Raw genomic sequence first — 22,750 nt, 5'->3', positions numbered from 1 at the left:
TTAAAATTAGCAAATACATATTTGTGTCTTCCTCACTTCTTTAATTCATTTTTCCATAGGTGAAGACGTTTCCTCCTCCCCCCACCACCCTTTGGTAAACAAGATCCTCTCAGGCATTTTGGATACCTTTTTCATTAGTAAATGCAAGGAGGAAGTTAATAAAAAGTTATTTTTCTCACAGCTTATATAGTTCTTGTTCTAACCTTGTTTGGCTACCATTAACTCATCCTGATTGTTCATCACTCCTATGACCTAGTCTACCCATAAGGAAGGCGCAGAGTAACATAGGGCCCCTGTAGGACAAATCAGGACAGTTGGTGGCTGACACAGAGAAAAAGGCGGAGCTCTTCAATGAGTTCTTCGCTTCAGTATTCCTAAGTACTGACCAAGACAATTCCCCCAACTCAAACATAGATAGATGTTCGGAAGGCACCAGACCACCAAAGGTTAGGGCTTACTTCGTTAAGGAGTACTTGGAAGGGCTGGATGGGTACAAGTCAGCCGGCCTGGATGACCTCCTTCCACAGGTGCTGAAGGAATTGGCCAGTGTCATAGCTGAGCCGCTGGCACAGCTGTTTGAGCAGTCATGGTGCTCCAGCCAGGTCCCTGAGGACTGGAAAAGGGCCAGTGTGGTGCCCATTTTTAAGACAGGGAGAAGGGCTGAGCCAGGTAACTTTAAGCCAGCCAGTCTTACCTCTATCCTTGGGAAAACACTGGAAAAAATCATCAAAGAGCGCATTTGTGAAGGCCCAGCAGGGGAAATGATGCTGAAAAAAACCAGCATGGGTTCGTTACAGGTAGGTCCTGCCTGACAAACCTTATAGTCTTTTACGACCAGGTCACACACTGCCTCGACGCAGGAGCTGAGGCAGATGTCATCTACCTGGACTTTAAGAAGGCCTTCGATAGTTTCGCATCCTATTCTCATAGGGAAGCTAACGGGCTGTGGAGTGGCCGCCTACACAGTCAGGTGAGTGGCTAACTGGCTTAGGGACCACACCCAGAGACTGGTGGTTGACAGGTTGTTCTTGGCCAGGAAGGAGGTGGGCAGTGGAGTCCCGCAGGGTTCGGTCCTTGGACCGGTGTTATTTAATATCTTCATCAATGATTTGGACGAGGGGGTGGAGAGCACCCTGTCCAAGTTTGCAGATTACACCAAGTTATGGGGCAAAGTTAACACACTGGAGGGCAGGGAGCAGATTCAGGCCAACCTGGACAGGTTGGATCAGTGGGCAGAACGAAATAGGATGCAATTCAACAAAGATAAATGTAAGGTACTCCACCTAGGACGGAGGAATCCCCAGCACACCAATAGGTTGGGGGATGACCTCCTTAGCAGCTCAGAGGCTGAGAGAGATCGTGGAGTCATAGTTGACTCCAGGATGAACATGAGCCAGCAGCGTAATGAGGCCATCAACAAAGCCAATCGCACCTCTTGTGTATTAGCAGATGCACGATCAACAGATTGAGGGAGGCGATGCTCCCCCTCTATGCAGCATTGGGCAGGCCGCAGTTGGAGTACCGTGTCCAGTTTTGGGCACCGCACTTCAAGAGGGATGAGGAGAATCTGGAGAGGGTTCAGAGGAGGGCCACTCATATGATTAGTGGCCTCTGTGCTAGACCCTACAAGGGGAGGTTGAGGGGTCTGGATCTGTTCAGCCTTCACAAGAGATGTCTGAGGGGAGACCTTGTAGCCACCTATAAGTTTATCAAGGGAGGACAGAGAATTGGAGATTCACTATTTACCAGGGCACCTCTAGAAGTAACTAGGAATAATGGGTACAAACTAGTGGAGAACAGATTCAGGTTAGACATTAGGAAGAAATTTTTCACAATAAGGGTGGCCAGAATCTGGAACAGGCTGCCAAGACAGGTCATACTATCACCCAACTTGGAGGTCTTCAAGAGGCTGGATAATCACCTGGCTGGGGTTGTCTGACCTCTTTCCTGCCTGGGGCAGGGGGTCGGACATGATGATCCTTCATGGTCCCTTCTGACTCTACAATATATGAATCTATGAATAAAGTTGCATAAAATAAAGGACTGATTTTAAACTATTTAAATTTAAACTCTATTTTGGCCATTCCTATCTTGTTTTAGTTTGATCATCTGCATACAAACATACAGGGGAATCAAGTGAACTGGTTGAATTTAGAGCTTTTGGTGCACTTATCTGGAAACATTTATTTCAAAACAAAATTCAAAATCAGGATAAAGCACTAAAAACTAAAAGAGGATGTGCACTCAGACTTGTAAGAGGTAAGAATTAAAAACCAATTTCTAACTGCATTCAACAGACAACTTTATAATCTGTACTGAGCATACCTATATTTACTTGTGCATGTGAAAGTGTAAAAAGCTTCACATTGATAATTATGTCTGCATATTCCATAAACGAAGCCCATTTTAAAGCGGTTTTAATTTAAAACAAAGACAACTGGATGGTGTTCTCCTGAGCCCATATTATATAGTTCTTGGGTCTTAATTTTTCTGGCCCTAGATCAGTGATCCTTAATTTCTGGGCAACAGCCCTCCAATGTTGTTCAAAGCCTCAGCAAGCTAAAAAGTTAAAATCTGATGGTGACCAAGAAAGCAAGGCATGTTGTTGTCTGCAGCTTGTTACTCACTTAGTACACTAAAATGAACTGCCTTCATTGAACAGAGCTCCAAGATAGACAGCCAGTTTTCTATTGGGCAGGTAGAATTTTACAAGCTCCTAGGATTTTAGAGGTCTAGCAGTTCTGATAGGTTGCCTTATATTCATTAGGAAACCTACAAGGATAGCTGTGGTTAAGGATGTCATTTTCTGTGGGTATGTCTACCAAAGGGAAATGATTATGGTAACCAGAGTGGAATAACAGAAACAACAAAGTCTCTAATCCCAATGCCAAAAGGTTGATCTTTCACTTTCCTACAGGTGGTTATTAGGCCCAATTTGAATACAGACAAGAGGGTTTACTCCTTTTCAAGAGAGAAAATTTTCCTCAAAGTAGAACATCAATATTCAGGTAAAGTAATTTATTAAACATTGTAGAGCAAGACTATCTGCTGAGGCCCAAAGCAAGCTAGATGCCTCAGCTTGGACTGGCCTTCTTATAGGGATTAAAATTACAAATTTATTTTTTTCTATTGCCAGTCGGACAAGACTTTGTACCAATTGATTAAAAGGAGGTAAAGGTATGTATTAGTACAAAGCACAAGGTTTATACAGTATGATCTTATATAGTAGTGTTGTTCACTTGACTAAAAGACTTTTCTGTCCAGGGTTGGGGGAAAAAAACAAAACAATAAGCAAGGCACATTTTTAATGTAATCAAAAAATACTCTCTCAGATATACTAGCAATCATAATATAAATGATACTTTAGGTTGCGTCTGGATGAGTGCAGACATGCAATATGTGGTGCCACAGATCCATCTGTGGTGCCGCACACTGCACATGCAGGCATTCCCCATGCAGCTACTTTGCAACACAGCAGGGAGGGTTTTGACCCTGGAAGATCCCAGGGTAAAAAAAAAAACATGCCAAAAAAAAAGTGGGGTGGTGCACACGGTGGCAGTGTGCACAACCCAAAACTGGAGCCTGGCCGGCCAGAGTCATACTTCAGCTGCTGGCAAGGCACCCAGCTGCAGGAGCACTGTGGCTGCAGCACCCTAAGACCCTCAGGATCCCAGGTAAGACTGCTGAAGACAGCACAGTTGCTGGCCCCAGCCTCCCCTTCCCCACTCGGTGTAATGTGCGGTGCGCCAGAGCATGCATGACACGGACGTCTCCAGGGACACGTAGCAGTGGCACAAGGTGTGCTGCTGCTACTTTCCCTAGGGAAACAAACATCTGCATTCATCTGGGGACAGACTTTGTGGACAAGTGTAACCAACACTATTTATAGAATGTTAACCTATAAATTATGTAATGTCAAAGTCACTTACAGGGCTCTTTGTGTTTTGGTAGAGCCATGTATTTGGAAATCTAAAAGAAGTTAGTCCAATGATTTTAGAAAAGTTGTAAAAATATTACTTTTCAATTATAAAGCATGAACTCAGTTTAATTAAGATAATACAACTGGGTAAACACCTCACTTTCTGTTAAACACATATTTAAGTATTACACATTTTTTCTGTCTGTAGAAGTTTTTTATTTGTGCTTTCAAAGTTTTTCTTTTAATCAACACAACACTAGCTGACTTTTCCCCCAACAGTATCTACAGAATACATAGATCATCATCACTATTACATTTTAAAACAAAGCCTATATTTTTCTTCTTTCAAAAGCAGGGGAATGTTGCTTTTCAGGTTGTAATAAGGTACAAGGCAGTTTGCTTTGTTCACATTCCCTTTTACACAGCTCTAGTGACACCTAATGGACATTACACATTAGTGCACTTGCCATGGCAAGATGATTCCCTGATGAAATCAAAGTTTTAGTTTGCCATCTTGCTACTATTCAAAGGGGTATATTTGAACTTAACAGTAAACCTGATACAATTATCCTTAAACATAATTATCAAAAATATGTATTTTTATAGTTTATGTTCAAAATAGACAAAATTATTTATTAGGATACCGGCCTTCTAAAGATGAATGCCACAATTCAGGAAAGAAAGAATAAATGCATCTCTGAACAAAAAGCATGCTTATGCAATGGTATACCAATGACAAGTTTTAGTGAAAGTAAACTCTTTACCTAGCTTCATTTTTTTTGTTTCAATACAACTACAAGAAATAAGTAATACAGTGTGTATGCATATAAAAATCTTACAAATAGTCCTCATACTATTTATTTATAATATTTCTCATATATTATTTCTATAATACATATAAAATAGGTCTCAATCTTTGGATATCAACACTGTTACCTTTTGACCTGTTCAAAAACCCCAGGTTTTATCCCTTCAGATCTTCAAAGTAATAGATGAAATTTTAAATTTTATCCGTCTCTAAGTCACAACCTGATTTTCAGTTTATCACAGACACGAAATCTGCCAGAAAGCAGGTAGAGATGCACCTTGTAGACTAACTGAATCAGAGATGCAGACTTTCTGATGAAGTGAGTTTCTTGCTCACATAAACTTCTATGCATCTTTGATTCAGTTAGTTTATAAAGGTGCATCTCTACCTTGTCTTATGCCTGACTTCAGACTAACACAGCTAACTACAGATACTTAATTTGTGATACCAACATAACAGTATTATTCCAACCTATGTAATTTGTGAGAAAAAAACAAATTGGGTGAAATTTTAGCTCCAGTGAGGCAAGTGGCAAACTTCAACAGCAACATTTTATGTATTGAAAGTGAATGGACCATAATTATTTTAGGGCAGATCTACTCCTTTTGAGGTTCTCCTGGGTCATTTCTCCTACCTCTGAATTAAGTAACCTGCTGAGGACCAGCATAGAGAACTTGATGAATGACCATAGCAGTTAGCTCTGCCCTTTCTGCAGTGAATGCCTTGGGATGGAGAGGCATAAAAGGGGAACAGAAACTTCTCTATGGTACTATGGCCTTAATTATTTCTAACTGGCATATAATGGTCCCTTGAGACCCATAACCAGGAGAGACAATTAGAGCAGTCCCTAAGCTGCTCTAACCTGTGTGGACACAAGGGAGAGAATTGGTGAACTGTAACTAGTTTTCAGCTTCTCTTCATTCCCCTTTTGGGCTATGCAGCTGCTTGTGTGTGGGAGGGAAACAATCTTTCATAAAGTGCTCAACTAAACTAAAACAAAAAGTCTAGATCTCATAGCCCAGCAGGAAAAGAGGCAAAAGGTACAACTAGGCTATTGTTTCTTTTTTCTCCAACACAGTATAAAACTACCAGGGAATAGCTGGAGCAGGAAAACAGCAGCAGCACTTAGAAGGCTTCTGATACACAGAAATTGTTCCTGAAGCTACAGAGGGAAGTGGGAAGGGGCACAGTGCTCTTCATCTTTCCTCCAACAGTGGAGCTATCGCAAACTGTTCCAAAAAAAAAAAAAAAAAATCACAGCAAAAGAGCTCAGGAAATATTTTCAATTAACAATCAAATAAAAATTCTTAATAAAAGTTACCTTGAAGATTACTAGAAACAGATGCATTCAAATAAAATCGTAGCGCATGATTACAAGAAAAAAAAATCTAAGTCAGTTCTCTTGAATTTTTATTAAATTCAAAAACTGCAGAAAAAAACCACAAGTTTCTAAATACATATAAAAACAAATCAACTAAAGTCATAGTTGTCAAGTTAAAACTTTGTTCCATAACTTTCCCTTCCTTGCTATTGCCCACAGAAGTCCTACAAGTACTAGAAAAATTGGATTTCATTTTATCAGTATTACAGTAAACCATAGGTTTACTATCTAAAAAAGCTAACTGTCTAGGCACAAGGTGACAGAAGACATAAGCACAAACATTAACCAAGCTTCCTTAATTTATTAGCTGAATCTGAGTATGCCAAAGAGATATCTCCTAGACAGCACTATGTGCACAATGGTGTATCTGATCCATTGGGATAAGGGCTCTAAGACCCACTGGGGGAGTAAAAATTAGGACCAATTTTGAATTTCTAGTTCCTTCCAGAAGACAGACAATAAGTTGCAGAAGCCAGTAGTATACCTTACAGATCAGTGTAAGTGTTTAGGCTGAAACAAAGGCAAAGCTGGTGAGACAGTTTCAAATACCAAAGAAGAGAAGCTATATTTTGCAAGACTGGTTTGTATATGTATCCCTGGGGGTCATTAAAAACTTTGCTACTGCCTGCCAAGACATCATGACAGTCACATGCCATCACAGGATACCAGTTAAGCTAGATCATCCAAAGAGTGCAGTAGTTAAAGCAAACTCTTAGTGTGCCTTGTTCTTCCTACCTAAAAAATGGGAACTAGATCTCAAGGAAATAAAGATTTTTTTTTTTTTTTTAACAACAATATTACCTTGTATCCACCACTTGATATTTGCCATTCTAAAAACAGGTGCAGCTCCACTGGCATTCATAAATACAAAATTTTATTTGCATTTCATTAGTTTAGAAAGACCACAAAGTTTTTCAATACCACAACATTCAGGACACTAAGTTATTCAAATATATAATTATTGATTTACCACAACTAAACTAAACAGTGCATTTTAATAAAAGATATATCAAAGATATAATTCACAAATTCATAATCAGACAAAAACCTCACACAATATATGCTTGACTGGAATAGTTTCCACCATTAGAAAAGGAAAAAAAAAGTTTTACCATCAACCCATCCCTCCCACCAAGGTGTCCAGACAAATACACACATATATATATATATCTATATCCCTCAACACAGGAAAAATGCTCTTAAATTTTTTAAAAAGAATTTGTCTAGGACAGCAGCATTGCTTTTAAAATGTTCTTTTACAGTTCAGATACATCTCTACTTTTACTGAATATTTACTGACTCTGCAACCTAGTTTATGCTTAAGCAGGAACTTGTATATGCAAGTTGAGAATGCACCTTTAGAACCGCACCGAATGTAATGTCTTTGAACACAAAGCAACGGCTCAGCATTAAACATAATAAATAATGAGTGCTGGAAATTACTCTTTGATTTTCTGTAAATCCAGTCAGCTGCAGACGCTACAGCAAAAAAAGGAAAATTGTTGACCATATTGAAAAGAAACAATGATGCTTATGGAAGCTTTGTACATGGAAGTCTTCTGTTTTAAGGAGAAAAAAAAGTCATCTTAAAATAGTTAGCAAAGCACCATATACTTATCTTCATACCAGAAGAGCTTCTGCCTGCCTATTTATAACAACGAGGACTATTACAACATTCAAAATCAAGAATAAGTATAGATTTAATTTCTCCTCCTCTTAGACTGGGAGTGTGGTGGCTGCCTGTAGACTGTACAAATAATTATAAACACTGGGGCAATTAATGAAATACCATTTTGAGGGAGACGGGCAATATTTTACTGTTATAGCTGAATCCTATGCAGGATTTCATATTTGCATATATACAAGTTAGTGTGTAGCTCTGACTTGAACACAAAGTGCAACATGAAACTGCCAAATGATTGTAGTGCAGAGAAGTACAGACACTTTCTTTCCCCTCCCACTCATTTTTTTTTTCACTCTGTACGAAGCAACAAGTCAACAGCAACGGACATGTGGCCTTGGAGGAGGCAGTTCTGGTGGGATTTCTGGCTCTGGCTGCAGGGACAGGATACTGTTTGACAGCTCATTCCTTATGATATCCAGGGGCATCTGAAAAAATAAAAAAACAACCAACATGTCTATAAATAATCCTGTGCACAGAACCTCTCAACTGCTCCTACATAAGGGAAAGGCTTCAGAGCTGCAGTTCAGCTAAAGGATTAACATTAGGGCCTCAGAGATCCCAGCACCAACATTTTTTTTTAAATATTAGAACAGAACGTGTTAAAGTTTCTTTCAAAGGAGAAAAATCTTACACACTGTGTTAAGAAAGTAGTATTGCTATTTTGACAGATAAAAGATCTATAATAGAATCATGATAATTAAAACTACATTTGGGAGAAGTTTCTTATAGCCAGTTTGTCAATAACAGAGAACATGCATTCAATTTTCTAATAATCTAGAGGGCAAAGCAGTATAATGTATTGAACTGAAGAGCACAAAGTTTGTTTTCTTCTATAGCCCTTCAAAAGTTGCTAAATAGTTTTAAGCACAGTGCTTTATTTGTGGACTTCCATTCATTGACTGAAATGCAAGACTCCAAATAATCCTGTAATTTTAAAGGTGCAGTAGTAACCAATATACATAAAATTAAGTGTTTGCCCACTATGTTAATATAGTTATTCAGTCAGGAAAGCTAGTTTCATGTGTTTGCAAACTATTACTATAGAGAAAAGCAAAACACTTTCATTATTTTATCCAAACTATGCAGTTGGTCCAATAAAAGATAATCAATTACGAAGATGTTTGCCTCTCATTATTTTACAGCATTTGAAAGTGCAGAACATCCTTACAAATCTTAAAATAGTTTCTGTCTCGGCCGGGCTGAACCGACTCGAGGTGATTCAGAAATTACTCGTTCGTCAGGGCGGGCTGGTGAATGGAGAGGCAGACGAGGTTTAATGGTTGTAAAAAACTTTACTTACGTCGCAGGTGGCTGCGACGGAAACGGTTCGGTCGTCTGGACAACAATGTGAGTTGCTCCAGCTGGCGAGGCCAATGCCAGTAAATCCGTCCGTGACTCAAGCCGGCGGGAAAAGGGTACGTCTGGGACTGCGTTCGGCGACGGGAAGAGGGATCGATAGGTGATCAGTCTATCGACCAGCTAGCCGCAAGTCGGATCTCTAAGAGGCACTCTGCAGCGTGCTCAAAGCTCTTCGACTTGGGCGGAAGTCGCACTCATTTTTAAACGGCCAGCAAGCCAATTACCGGCCGCCGCGTGTGAATAATTTAGCACTAGCCAATAGCGGGGCACAAATTTACATCTGAATGGCGGGAACTCTTTGCACCGTGCACTTCTGTGCTGCAAAGAGAAAATGCATCCTGCAAAGACAGCTTGCAAATTGGCGGGAACTCTCTCCTGCATGCGGGTTCTTTATGCAGCAAAAACCCTCGCTGTGCAAGAGGCTCTCATGTGTCAAGAAAATTCCAGTGCCGAGGCACCAAACTCACTGGGTTACGACATGCCCCCTTGCCGACGGCACAACTGGAATTTTCGACACATGAGCACATCATACAGCATCTTTGTTAGAGGATTCACTGACTTGGCAAAGCCTTCACAACCAATACACACACACACACACAAACAAATAACTTTGAACACATAACAACAACTGTTGATCATCGTCTGATTGGAGAACAGCTGCTTCAGTCCGTCTTCTCCTATAGCAGACAATGTCAGTAAACACCCAACAAATGAAAATAATGCCATAAAAAGTCCTGAGCAGATGGGTTCTTTGCCGTCTCAGTGCCTCCCTCGCAATTATCACTTTCTGGCTTCGAATGGACTGCGGTCTGGTCTCATAATCAGGTGGTTGTGGATTACCGCTTTCGCTGGGGTCAAACCTGTGAAAAAAACCAGAATAACAAGACAAAACACAACGAGAAAGAATCATAACTGGCTTCACTGTAAGGATACTGGGTGAACATCGGAACGGCGAGTCATCCAGTTGTGATGAACAATAATAGGAGGACAATTGGGCTTCTTTTCCAGTTGGACACAATAGGTATTGGGATATTGTCCTGGTTGTTGAACTGTTCCTTTGTGAACTTGTGGATGAGACTGATGAGGGTGAGGTATTGAAATCCACACTAACTCTTCAGGTTGGAACTTGGGCTCCCAAGGTGGGGGTTTTTGGACATTAGCTTCGTCCCATAACGGCTTAGCAGTGTTTAGTGAAATAAGGACATCGTGATTAAATTTAGTCCAATTTTTAAACGTCCCCCCTCCTCTAAGGTGAAGCTGCTCCTTGTATAGACCTATGTGTCTCTCCACAACACCGCTGGACTGTGGATGGTACGGCAGACGAAGATGCCATGACACATTGTGAAGACTAGCAAATTTATCCAAAGCATTAGAGTTAAACGGAGGTCCTCCATCAGACTGAATTTCATGAGGAGGTTGCCAGGTGGCAAACACAGCAGTCAAGGCAACAATAACAGCAGTGGCATTGCTTTTTCGTAAGGGAATAACCTGCAACTGTCTGGTCCCCAAATCAACCACAACTAGTCCTTTATTTGGCGGTTTAGACCCTGGGAGGGGTCCCAGTAAATCTACCTGCCAAACTTTTCCTGCCTGAAACTGTGAAGAATCAAAAGCTCCGATCTGATGTTTGGTTTTATGACACTTCTCTTTAGCACATGTCTCACAGGCCTGAGCTACCTTTTCCCAATCCCGCCTGGCTCCGTATGAGGCCAGCTCTGTAATGGTTCGGCACCAACGTTGATGACAAGCCCGTGGTCCCGGGTGACCCCAATTTTCATGAAGCCATGCGAGAAATGGATTTACTTCAGGATCAGTGGTAGATGTGACAGGCAAAGCTATGTCGGTCTGCAGTGGATCCTCCAAGAGCTTATCAATTACCTTATGCACTGGATCAGTATCTGAACGATGGGACTTAGTGTGCCTAATCAACGGAAGGCGTACAAATCTAGTTAACATCCTCCAGATGTCTCGCCAATCATCCAGGTTTTCGGAGGGAAAAGCTGTGCCAGTAAGGATTTTGTAGATATACTGCGAATCAATTGCGATGATCGGAACTGGGAGTGTATTGTTATGATACACCAAACAATGTTCCAGTACCTTCAGGAATCCTAATAATTCACATTTTTGGGACGAATTATCATCTGGGTCGGCCTGGAATATTTCCTTGTCGTGACAAGCTTTACAGTAGTATCCATAGCCTCCTTCATGTCGGGAGGTTCCGTCCGAGCCCATCCACGCTGGGGCTGAAGTTCCATACAACGTAGGAACCTTTTCCTCGTCTTCTGGGCTTGGATCAGGTACCGTGTCTTCCAACCTCCAACAATGCCAATTATAATGGTGGGAAAGTACTAATGTATTCCAGGTCTTAGACTCCCCTTGAAAATGTGGGTCGATTCTTCCCGCGTCCAGCAAGGGTAACAATGTGGCACCAGGAGCACGTAACGTCCCATGCCCCCTTGCTAACGGCTCCACCAGTTGTTCAGCTAGGAGAATCTTTTCCATAGCTCCATATCGATGTTGCGCCGCTTGAAGCGTCTTATGGGCCGTGTATACTAACTCATCGCGGGGGTTGTGCACGACAGCCCACACGTGGTTGGTGGTGAATCCAAGGGTTACGGTTAGTGACTCACCCAGATCGATTGCATGGAGTTGTGTACCTTTAACCATGGTTAGCAGGCGAAGCAGATTCTGCTGATCCTTTTCCGTCCAAGGCGTGGACTTTCGGGACTTGTCGCGAATCTGTCGCTGTAATTTAGTGAGGAGTGCCAAATCGCTGGGTTCAACATAATGTCGATACCAATTTAAATGACCCAAAAGCTGTTGAAAATGCCTCTTAGTGACAGGGTGGAATGTTTTTAGCGGATCGATGTTAGGACCCTCATGCGATACTCCGTGGCGGATGGAACCGGTGTATCGAGTGCCAAGGAACGTAATGTCATCTACAGGATGTAGGCTTGACTTTTCCTCGTTGATTGTCCATCCCTCACTTTGAAGGTGAGCAACCAGTTGGTTTACTACACTGGCAACTACAGAGCTATTGCGACCCATGATGGCAATATCATCCACATAACTCCAAATTTTTAATTCTTTTTCTGAGGGAAGAGAGTGCAAGGCTCGAAAATTCTTCAGGGTGTTATTCATGGCACCAGTGGCTAATGATGGAGCGTTACGATATCCTTGCGGACAAACTGTCCACCTGTACATGATGCCATCAATACACATATTTAGTATTCCCTCCGGGTCAGTTATGGGGATGGAAAAGAACATATTTTTCAGATCTAATGTAACTCCGACCCACGGACTTTGCTGGAACTGTGCCATCTCAAACATACACTGTAGCAGAGTAGACGGATTAGGTTGTTGAAGTACCTGACACCTTTTATTGACTTCTCGATAGTCCACAACCAACTGGGCTTCATTAGGCTTCCCAGGTTTCGCAACTGATGATAGGTAGGTGCTGGCTGTTACGGTCTTAATACAGCCTCGTCGCTCGAGTCGCTGCAGAAGGTTAATAAGGGACTGTTTCAGAGAATCCTTAGTTGGGATTGGCCGATATCACCAGGTGGAAGTGTCACGAAGCGTTGGTCGATGCCAGTCCTGCTCTGGGATAATTACGGGTAATGCCTGTAGCACTTGCTCCTTAAGGTGAAGCGTTTTTATCCCTGGGATTCCTAAAATGTTGATGCCCCCTAGAACAGCCTCTAGGGGATATCGGTGATCCTGAACCCAAAACTTGACCTTTGTTGTGACAGCGACAGCGTTAAGCCCTTGTACCTTGATCGTCTTGGTGGTCTTTTGATGAGGTATCGTTGAGGTGATCACATTGGTCTGAGCTCCAGTGTCAAGAAGAAAGAATACCTGTTGTTGGTCATCCGGATCGAAAGGGTTGTAAACAGTGAGTTCAGCGTATGGTCGAGAATCAGTAGGATCAGGTCTGAGTTGAGGAAGGCCGCCGGCGGAGCCGCCAGCCTTTACTCATTTTTTGACGGATCCTCACAATTAAATCCCAATGCTTCAGCCATACTGGCCTGGGCCTTGTCTCCCAAAAGTCTCATTTGAGCCTTTGTTAGTCCGGAGTGAGCGAGAAGAAATCCGAACATAGTTCTTTCCTTCAGAGTTCTTTCCTTCAGGGTCCTTGGAGGTGACCCCCATGGCTCTCGCCGAGGGGTATACCCTTGACGCCTAGGCCTCAATGTTGCAGCCAGGTACGCTGAAGGTCAATCCCTTGTGTCATTAGAAGCTTCCTCACCTTGCTTCATAAGTGCCTGCAATCGTGGGAGATGGCCTAAAAGATTTCCCACTGGTTGACCTGCCATCGGGTTCAAGAAGAGTCGGAGTGTAACAGCATTCGCTCCTCCGTACACCTCCACGCAGGCATCCATGGCTTCCAAGGGCGTTGGAATTGCCCCGGGGTCCGATAGGTGACGATGAGCCCATCTCTCCTTACGCTGGACTGCTGTTAGTCCCATTGGATTTGTTCTTGGGCTCCATGAGAGATATGACACTCCAACTATAGCCAGGAGAAGTTGTTCTGCTGTAGCCTTCTTCGGGCAACCCTCATGCCAGGTGTGAAATTTGTGGTTTACTTGTCCTACCACAAGCGCCGGGAGCGGGATGGGCCAGTGGGCACTGTCCGTGACCACATTCAAATCAGTAGCGCGCCCTCCGCTCCATGCTGCTTGTCGTGTCAGGGCACTCGCTTCTTCTTTATCCAGAGTGTCGGATCCAAATTCCACTATCAGTCTTCCTAACCACATGGCCAAGGTTTCTCCCGGCCTTATTTTGGATTCTTTGTAAAGCTCTTGAATCTCTGGTCTGGGTCGTGTACGAGAGATAACAGTGGTATGCGTGGTACCTTCTTCATCCTCGACATGCTTCGTCACAGCTATTGGGTAAGCTGTGGCAGAGAGAGGGTTAAATTCTGTATCTGGGAGCGTTGAGTATATCCCTCCTCCCATTGGCCCCTCCCCGTGGTAAAGAGGCGTGATTGCAGGGAATGACGTCACCTCTGGAGGTGGAGTCACCAAGGGAATCCCTGCCGGGTCTTCCAAAACTCCGCCCCTCCTTTCCGGGTTCCCCGGGCAGCTCGCGCTTCTTTCGGCGCCATTTTTTGCTAACAGCACCATGCGGCCGGCACTGTTAACAAACGCTGCTCCGGAGCCCTTTGCTGTCCGCTCCAGCGACTCTCTACCCGCAGTATGCATCTGAGCCTCCAAATTCGCGTATTCCCTCAGTAGGCCCGTTACTGCACGGAACAGCACATTTATCATCTTTCCCTTTTTCCATTTAATTAGACCCCACTTTGGCTTGTGACGGCCCTTAGTTTCCACATCCTCCCGTAGCTGAACGAGGAGCTCATGGCCCCGCGACTCAGGCACCAAATCTGGACAGTTGAACCAGTCCGTGGGGGTGGGTTCCCCCCCCCCCTTTAAGTATCGGGTGCATTGGGCAAACTCCTAAGCGGGGGTCAGCTTCTCTGCCTTCCACGCTTTTACCCCGGCTAGGGATATGGTTGATGTTTCCTCCGGGGGCCGATAATAAACCCGGTCGCTCCCCATTATGCATCTGAACTCCCCTAGGGATAGCTTTGTTCTCCATTCTTTCACCACGGCTTCTTCTCTTTTTACGGAGAAGTAACCATCAATACTTCTTTCCTCCCCTTCTACCACCTGGTGGTAAGCGATATGCGCCCATAGATCGTTAGCGTTCTCTACGTGGCGGTTCCCGGTGCGCCAGGGGCAGCACCCAGTTAAGTTCTTCTCCATCACCGTGCCCTTTAATCCCATCCTCGTCGCCATGTCTCGGCCGGGCTGAACCGACTCGAGGCGATTCAGAAATTACTCGTTCGTCAGGGCGGGCTGGTGAATGGAGAGGCAGACGAGGTTTAATGGTTGTAAAAAACTTTACTTACGTCGCGGGTGGCTGCGACGGAAACGGTTCGGTCGTCTGGACAACAATGTGAGTTGCTCCAGCTGGCGAGGCCAATGCCAGTAAATCCGTCCGTGACTCAAGCCGGCGGGAAAAGGGTACGTCTGGGACTGCGTTCGGCGACGGGAAGAGGGATCGATAGGTGATCAGTCTATCGACCAGCTAGCCGCAAGTCGGATCTCTAAGAGGCACTCTGCAGCGTGCTCAAAGCTCTTCGACTTGGGCGGAAGTCGCACTCATTTTTAAACGGCCAGCAAGCCAATTACCGGCTGCCACGTGTGAATAATTTAGCACTAGCCAATAGCAGGGCACGAATTTACATCCGAATGGCGGGAACTCTTTGCATCATGCACTTCTGTGCTGCAAAGAGAAAATGCATCCTGCAAAGACAGCTTGCAAATTGGCAGGAACTCCCTCCTCCACGCGGGTTCTTTATGCAGCAAAAACCCTCGTTGTGCAAGAGGCTCTCATGTGTCAAGAAAATTCCATAGTGCCGAGGAACCAAACTCACTGAGTCGTGACAGTTTCAAACTTTAAATCAACTGTCAGACAATAGTGTAGGTAGAAACACAGCTAAACAGATCAGTTAACCTAACTTGGGGTGAATTTATTTTTTTTTAAATAAGACTTGCAATGATTTTTCACTACAATGCTAATACTCAGCATTTAAATAGCACTGATCAGCCAAAGATTAAAGTGACACTTCATGAAATTCATCAATCATTTTGGGGGGTGGGGGGAGGAGGAAAGAGGCATAAAGAGGTCAAGAGACAAATCTAAAATCAAAGCTATCAAATAACAACTGGGACTCGGAGATCTCCCTACAGTACTGTAAGATAGCAGCTCCATCCTGTATACATACCAAGGTTGCTACTTTTCCTAGGCCATAAACAGGCTATCGTTTCTAGTGGTGGAAATTTTCCCCACTCACCCACTCCTCAGACCATGGAGCCCAGTCTGAGGCGTGGGTAGTGAACAAGGAGTAGCTACTCCTTAACTTGGCTTTCTGCCTACTGGAGCAGCAGCAGCAGCAGTCTCCTGTGCCTTCTGTGACTGAGGTGACCTCGTTCTGAGGAAGGCACAACAACCTTTCCCTGCCACTCAACTCCCACTGGGACAGGGAAGAGGTGAACAGCAGCTATTCCCTGTGCTCTCCCCAGATGAGAATAACTCTGGTCTTGGGAAGGCGCAGGAAATGTTTTCCCATCACGCAGCACTTCCTGGTTCCTAGGAGTCCAACAGCAGAAAACTTTGCATGCATTTTCCCAGAAGCCCTCCCAGAGCATCCCACTGGAAGGAGAAGCCCTCCCAGTGGGAGATGGGTTATTTTTGTCCCGGAACCACAATTTTTGTTCCAGGATAAGCCGCATGAGCATTTGTGGTTTCTAATGGGAGAGCTGAGATTCTCCCAATAGAAACATAATGCCTGTACATAGCTTCAGTCTCCGTTTCTAGTTGGTATCCTGTATAGTCAAGTTGCTGACTTCTTGTTTCTCCAGTCTTCTGTAGTTCTTAGCATGCCAATTTAAGCAAAACACACTTTTTTTCTGTGTTACTCCAAGCCTATTCCCTGAAGCAGTCCTAATTAATTTGTGACAGCAAAGGAAGCAGGCAAATGCAGAGTCAGCCACTGCACCTTGATATAAAATTAAGCTACTATGCATGGAGGCATGTAAGTGAAAACTTCAATTGCAATACTAAGCTGTGCCACAACAGAAGAAATGGAAGATAGCAGGTGGTCCACAAGCTGCATCCTGACTGCTCCAAGATAAAATAACTTACTTGCTATTGTGCACTCTGAACAAGCACTTGTGCAAGTAGTAATAAAATATCTGACTTATAAAAGTCTAGGCAAACAGCTTACCTTTTTCAGGATATCATCAACAAGTTTCAGAAATATTTCATCCACATTAAAATTATCCTTGGCACTTGCTTCACAGAACCGCATCCCAGTTATCTGCTGTGCAAACTGACAAGGAAAAATAAAAGTGTCAGTCTCAGGGGGTTTTGTTTTTTAAAGGTGCAAAGAAAAGTTGAATATAGCAAAAGCTGAGAGAAACTGAATTTTGAGTCATGTCGGATTCATGAGTCAACTTGTCAGTTCTGCATGTTAATTCTTCTCCCTCCATGAATATGTCCAGAGTTGTAAAATTGGACACAACTGGGCTAAAAGAATTATTTTGGCACATTAGGAAAGAAAATGGCAATGGTTGAACACCAATAAAAGAAATGTCATGGCTAAGGGTAAAATATTAAATCAACTGCTAAGCAGACATACAAAAATGAGAGTGTTGAATATACAGATGACAAACATTTTGGTTGACATTTATTTAGATGTTTTCCTTTCCTATGCTTTTAGGAGAATCTGGTGCTCCTGAAAATAAATTAATAAATAGCACAGGAACTGCCAGGCATACTGCAAGCATATATATTTTCCAATCCTGTCCATGTAACTCAAGCATATCACTACTGACCGGTAGTAGCCTTTTTTATCCCACTGAAAGGGCTCTTCAGAGGCGGAAGCTGGGATAGATTTCTACTTGCATGCTTTCTCTGCCACCCTGGTACAGGGGTGGGCAATTATTTCAAATGGGGGGCTACTTAACTACTTTCGATCAGCTGTTGGGACAGGGATAGCCCCACCCCTTGATCACCATCTTGGGACCAGAAGCCCCACCCCCTAACTCTTGACCTTTTCCACCTGGTTTACATGTATTTGCATAGTGTATATAGTGGTGATTGCATAATAGCTCAAAATAAAGTCTTACTCTTGTGTATGGTTTGTGAAAGGTAGGGGGGGATTATGAAGGGGTGTCTAGGTGTGTGGGGGGATGCAGGTACAGGAGTGTGTGGGGGTGGTGGGGTTTGTGGGAAATGTGTGGGTGGGTGTGGACCCCCCTGCCCCCGCCACAGATGCCACCTCCAACTCCTTGGTGCATAGCCCCTGCCACCAGAGGCAGTAGCAGCAGCAGGCCCTTGGGGTGCTCATGGCCTGCAGCAGGCAGAGCCCCCTGGCAACAGGTAGTTCTAGCTGAGCCCTGAGAGCTGCATGTGACTCTGCCTGGCATGGGCCATGAGCATTCTGAGGGCCTGCTGTGCCAGCAGCAGTAGGGACTGTGCACCAGAGGCTGTCCCCCTCTCACCCACACTCCCACCACACACTCTCACCCACATTCTCCCACTCACACCCACCCTACACTGTCCACTCCCACCCCACACACAAGCCATTGGGCCAGGAGGGCTCTGTGTTACCACGTGCAGCTCCCAGCTCTCCTTCTGGGAGCCATGCACCAGTATGTGGGGCTCCCAGCACCGCAGCTGAGAAGGCACACCACCAGGCTGGGTCAGGCTGGCTGCATACCTCCATATGGGGCTCCTGGCACTGCAGGGGGGAACTCCCCTCCCCACTCACCAGCTGTCCAGCCATACACCACTGCACTCAGTGCCTCCACATGGGGCTCCCAGCTGGAGTGCCAGGGGCCCCATGGAGATGGAGGCACAATGCCCACTCAGTCTGATGGTAAGCAACCTCTGAAAGCCCACCTCCCACTAGCTTTCAGAAAGGCAGCCATAGGCCAGTAATAATTGTTTTTTGGAGAAGCTCCACCTGCTGAATACAATGACCTGGCAAGCTGAATCTGGCCGATGGGCTGAGTTTGCCCGCCCCTGCCCTGGTAGCTTTCAGGTTGTAATACAATCCCACTCACTGATTACTAGCCTCAGATTCTGATCATTAGATTAATCTCAACTGTAAGATACAAACTAACTTCCTTATCTTGCTCAACAATTTAATACCTATAGAGACCAGTCACACATTGTACTAACTCTAATGGGCCATTGTGTGCTTCTGAACAAAAGTCCTTGTATCCACACTATTCTGTTGTTATCTGGCCACTTGCTGCATTCTGCCTTTTGACCTGCTATCCTGTATGAGATAAATCCCAAACTAAACAGTTGTTTTCATGGGCGATGAGCGACTGGTGCCTCCTGAGTTGTGGAGAGGGAGGGGGACACAACTTCCCCCACCAGCAGACAGTCAGCAACTGGGGAAGGGGGGTCCCCCCACAGCCGATCCCACAGACCGGGGGGTGGGGTCCCTGCAGCTGATCCTGCCAACACGCAACTGGCAGCGGTGCACCGCTGGCATTTCCGGGTCAGAGGGATCAGCCGCAGGGGTGCCGCTTCTCCCGGTGTGCTCCCTGGCTGGCATTCTCAAGGGGGGCACCAGCACTCTTGCCTACCCCCGCCCCCTCGCCTGGGAACGCTGCTCTCAGGGGGTGCACATGCACCCCCATGAACCCTCTACATGTTGCCACTGGTTGTTTTCCACACAATACCAGGTGACCCACTCAAAGATGTGAATAATTTCATTTCCACTTGCTCTTACTTTTTCTCCCTGCTGTCGAGTAATTTCTCGATCAACTTCACAGTCCAATTTATTTCCAACTAGTAGAAGTTCTGCATCTTCTGAGGCATACTGTAAATACAGCAAAAAATGGCATTTCTAACTACATCTAAGCACAAGTTTCATATGCTGTTGGAAAAAAAATATCAATCAAGTCTCTAGTAATTAGTTGACTCATTATATTTCAATGTGTTCTATATTATCAAAACACTGTGGAAATGTTATCTTGAGAATATCTGCCCTCATTTTGCTCAGTTTTCAGATTCATACCAAGATACTAAATGAGAGCCAAAAGTTTCTCTCTGGTGAATATTATGACCTTAACACAAAGGAGGCAAACGGAATGTACTGGGTTTTTTTGTGTAGTCAGATGCGCAATGATGTGCATACTTCTACTAGTACCAATGACAAAGGCAATTACTGTTAATCAAGACCAGCTCCAGGCAGACATTTCTATGTTAGAGTAGTACTTGCCAAAAGAATAAAGTAAAAAAAAAAAACAACTCAGTTAAACAATTTACATTTTCAGTCTTCTACAAGGTTTATTCCAAAACACATTTTAAGGGGACTGTAAAAATGTAATTTAAGTATTACATACTATATTCTCTACTTTTACAGAAGTGGAAGCCTACCTTATCAATCATTTTCATCCATTTTGGTAAATCATCAAATGTCTCCTTCTTGGTGATATCATATACCAATATGATTCCCTTGGCACTTCTGTAATAAGCTGAGGTAATGCTGTTGAATCTCTCCTGACCTGCTGTGTCCCTAAGAAGCAGCAGCAAACATTGGCACAAATATTTTATCAGTTAAAGAACAGAATAAGTTAGCTTGAATTTAAAAAAAACCCCCCACAAGCTAACCACATGCTAAATGTATATCCCATATTGTTCATTTCCTTCTATATATAATAATTATAGACAATAACAGGCAAGCCAGATTAATAATTAGAAGAAAATCTCAGTTCTGAGACAGTCTACCATCATACTTAATTGTCCCACGCTAACTAAACTGGGAAAGGCCAGGCCACCAAAGCAACTTTATGCATCTTTGAGAATGGAGTTGTCCAATGAAAACATATCAGCAGATGAAAAATTAAAAAAAAAATTTCTTAAAAAGGGAAAAAGAAAAAGATGCATGCTAATCAAGCTAACGTTGGACATCCAAGTGTAAAAGCCGCAGTGTACCTACTAACGAGATTCAAGCTTTCAGAGGGTTTTCAGATCAACCAAAAAACAATTAAGCTATATTTTAATATTTATGTAGATGTTAGTGGTAAAAATTGTTGAAAATATTAGGCAAACAAACAATACAAGGAAATGTGCTACTAATGCTACTAATTTTCAAGGGACATTTATGGCAGAGTACAATATGAGGCTGAAGGTAAAGCTCAGAACTCCAAAGTCTAGTGATTTCGAGTGCTTAATTTGGCATTTGGATCTGATTGTCAAAAAATCAGATCCAAAACAGGGGCTTTAATTTGGGTGCATTTAATAAGGTCTGCAAGCCATTCTCCAGCTATGGCACCAGTGTTCTTGTACTAACAATAGATAAGCCAAGATTTCAGGGATTTCTACCACTGTATTTTGGTGGCTACTCTTACAAGAGCCCATGCTTAGAGCAGATCGGCATAACTTGGAAATGCCATTACTCAAAATTAAGTTATAAAGTGCTCTAATACATCTGAAATACAGATGGTGGGAAACAAGCTTCCTAATATAAGAAATTAAAAAACTTAGTACTGAAGCAGGTCAAAAATCAGAATAAAAACTATTTCTAGATGAGAAGTATATGCATGTGAGGGATGAATGAAAAATGTTGACTGGGCTTAATCATGTAATATAACATTTGAGTACAGAGTATGGAAAAACCTCACAAACATAACTCGTTAGATACAATGATTTATTTTGAGTATTCTAAAAAAGAATGCTTCCAAAGGGCCAAAAATTGATCTTCCTCCTCAAGATTTCTCGATAGCATATATACAGGAGCTACAGTAGTAGGACGAACTGCCACAATCCCACTTTGTCTCAACCAAAACCTATAGGGACCATACTTAGATTGAGGAGAATTAGGAATAAACACTGTAATGGTGGTTTTATCATGTAGATGATCTGCCCACTAGAAATTGATCTGAAACCTCAGCTTCATATAGCTACACCAAGAATTATGAAAAAAACAAACAAACCTGATGCATCATCATGAACAGTACTTGGAAGTGTGATGATAGTACTGTTGTGGGAAAGGAGGTAGAGGACAGGGAGAGAAAGAATTGGATTCTATCTTTCAATTCCCCCATGTTCCCCAAAACTAAACACACACACACACAAAACTTTAAGCAAAAATATACTGTCTCTCCCAGCAATAGCTGGCTTTAGTGAGAAGTAACTCAATAGGTATCTAAAAGTAAAATGAAATATTATTAAAGCAATACAACTTCTTGCAACTGAAATTACATATATGGATATCTCATCATTACAGCATTTATTTTCTCTTCAGTTCTCTCTCCAGTACAGTCACCTTCATTTTTTTGCAACACTTATATTTCTTTATGTGAAAACACATTAAAATGTCAGTCAAAACTGTTGATTTTGCAAATACAGGTAACACCGTCTTAGGGCTTATGAACAGATTTCTCCAATATAGAAATGCCTTTGTCAGCTACATTTCTGTTGCTAAAGATTGCTAAAGTGTTGGGGAGTGGATCCCATCAGTTTCATTACTTTTAACAGCCAGAACAAGAAGGAAGTGGGGGACAGCAGAAGTGGTCTGGTGCCAAGTCAAAGCTAACAAGGAAGACAGAATTGCCTGATCAGTTGTATTATAATATCTTTGGCAGAACAGTGTTATGCTAAACTTGAATGATTTTTAAAATACACTTCCTGGGCTTCTTTAAATCGTTGACCGTCATACCACTACACCGAATGCCTTCATTGAAGTAAATGGGTGTTCTCGTTCTAGTGTCCTCAGAAGACATTTGTTCATTGAACTGAATGCTGTGCTGCAAAATCTCCTACTCTGTCCCACAACTCTATAAACTCAAGCCTTCACTTAAAGGTTATCCAAGCCACATCTGTAAAAATGAGCCAGATGTACAAGCACCAAACATCTGAATGGTGGGAAAGGCACAAGATGAAGGCAGAAGTTTATATTGCATGGAAATACTGAAACCAAGGCCCTAAGATTATTTTGCATGTGTAATTTACTGCACTGATGGAACACAAACACTTTCCTATGCCAAGTCCAAAAATCAGATAAGACTC

The 22,750-nt window shown here is 43.2% G+C and overlaps 1 protein-coding gene across 2 annotated transcripts in view; it reads right to left on the bottom strand.

Annotated features, from left to right (window-relative positions):
- Window positions 1-6,120: 6,120 nt before the first annotated feature.
- Window positions 6,121-22,750, bottom strand: part of RAB12 (RAB12, member RAS oncogene family) — a 38,722-nt gene continuing 22,092 nt past the window's right edge. The window contains exons 3-6 of one of the 2 annotated variants that reach the window (XM_006272266.4): window positions 20,117-20,255; window positions 19,467-19,556; window positions 16,944-17,048; window positions 6,121-8,217 (exon numbers count right to left, since the gene is read on the bottom strand). In XM_006272266.4, the coding sequence (XP_006272328.1) occupies window positions 8,104-8,217; window positions 16,944-17,048; window positions 19,467-19,556; window positions 20,117-20,255 (448 nt within the window). In that variant the 3' untranslated portion in view covers window positions 6,121-8,103. Of the gene's footprint in view, window positions 8,218-14,986; window positions 15,190-16,943; window positions 17,049-19,466; window positions 19,557-20,116; window positions 20,256-22,750 lie in introns of those variants that run through there. The other variant, XM_059724236.1, reaches the window with a different exon arrangement.

The sequence above is a fragment of the Alligator mississippiensis genome, chromosome 3 (assembly GCF_030867095.1).
Source record: "Alligator mississippiensis isolate rAllMis1 chromosome 3, rAllMis1, whole genome shotgun sequence".
In the NCBI taxonomy this organism is placed as follows: domain Eukaryota; kingdom Metazoa; phylum Chordata; order Crocodylia; family Alligatoridae; genus Alligator; species Alligator mississippiensis.
This window is presented reverse-complemented; position numbering and strand designations above follow the sequence as displayed.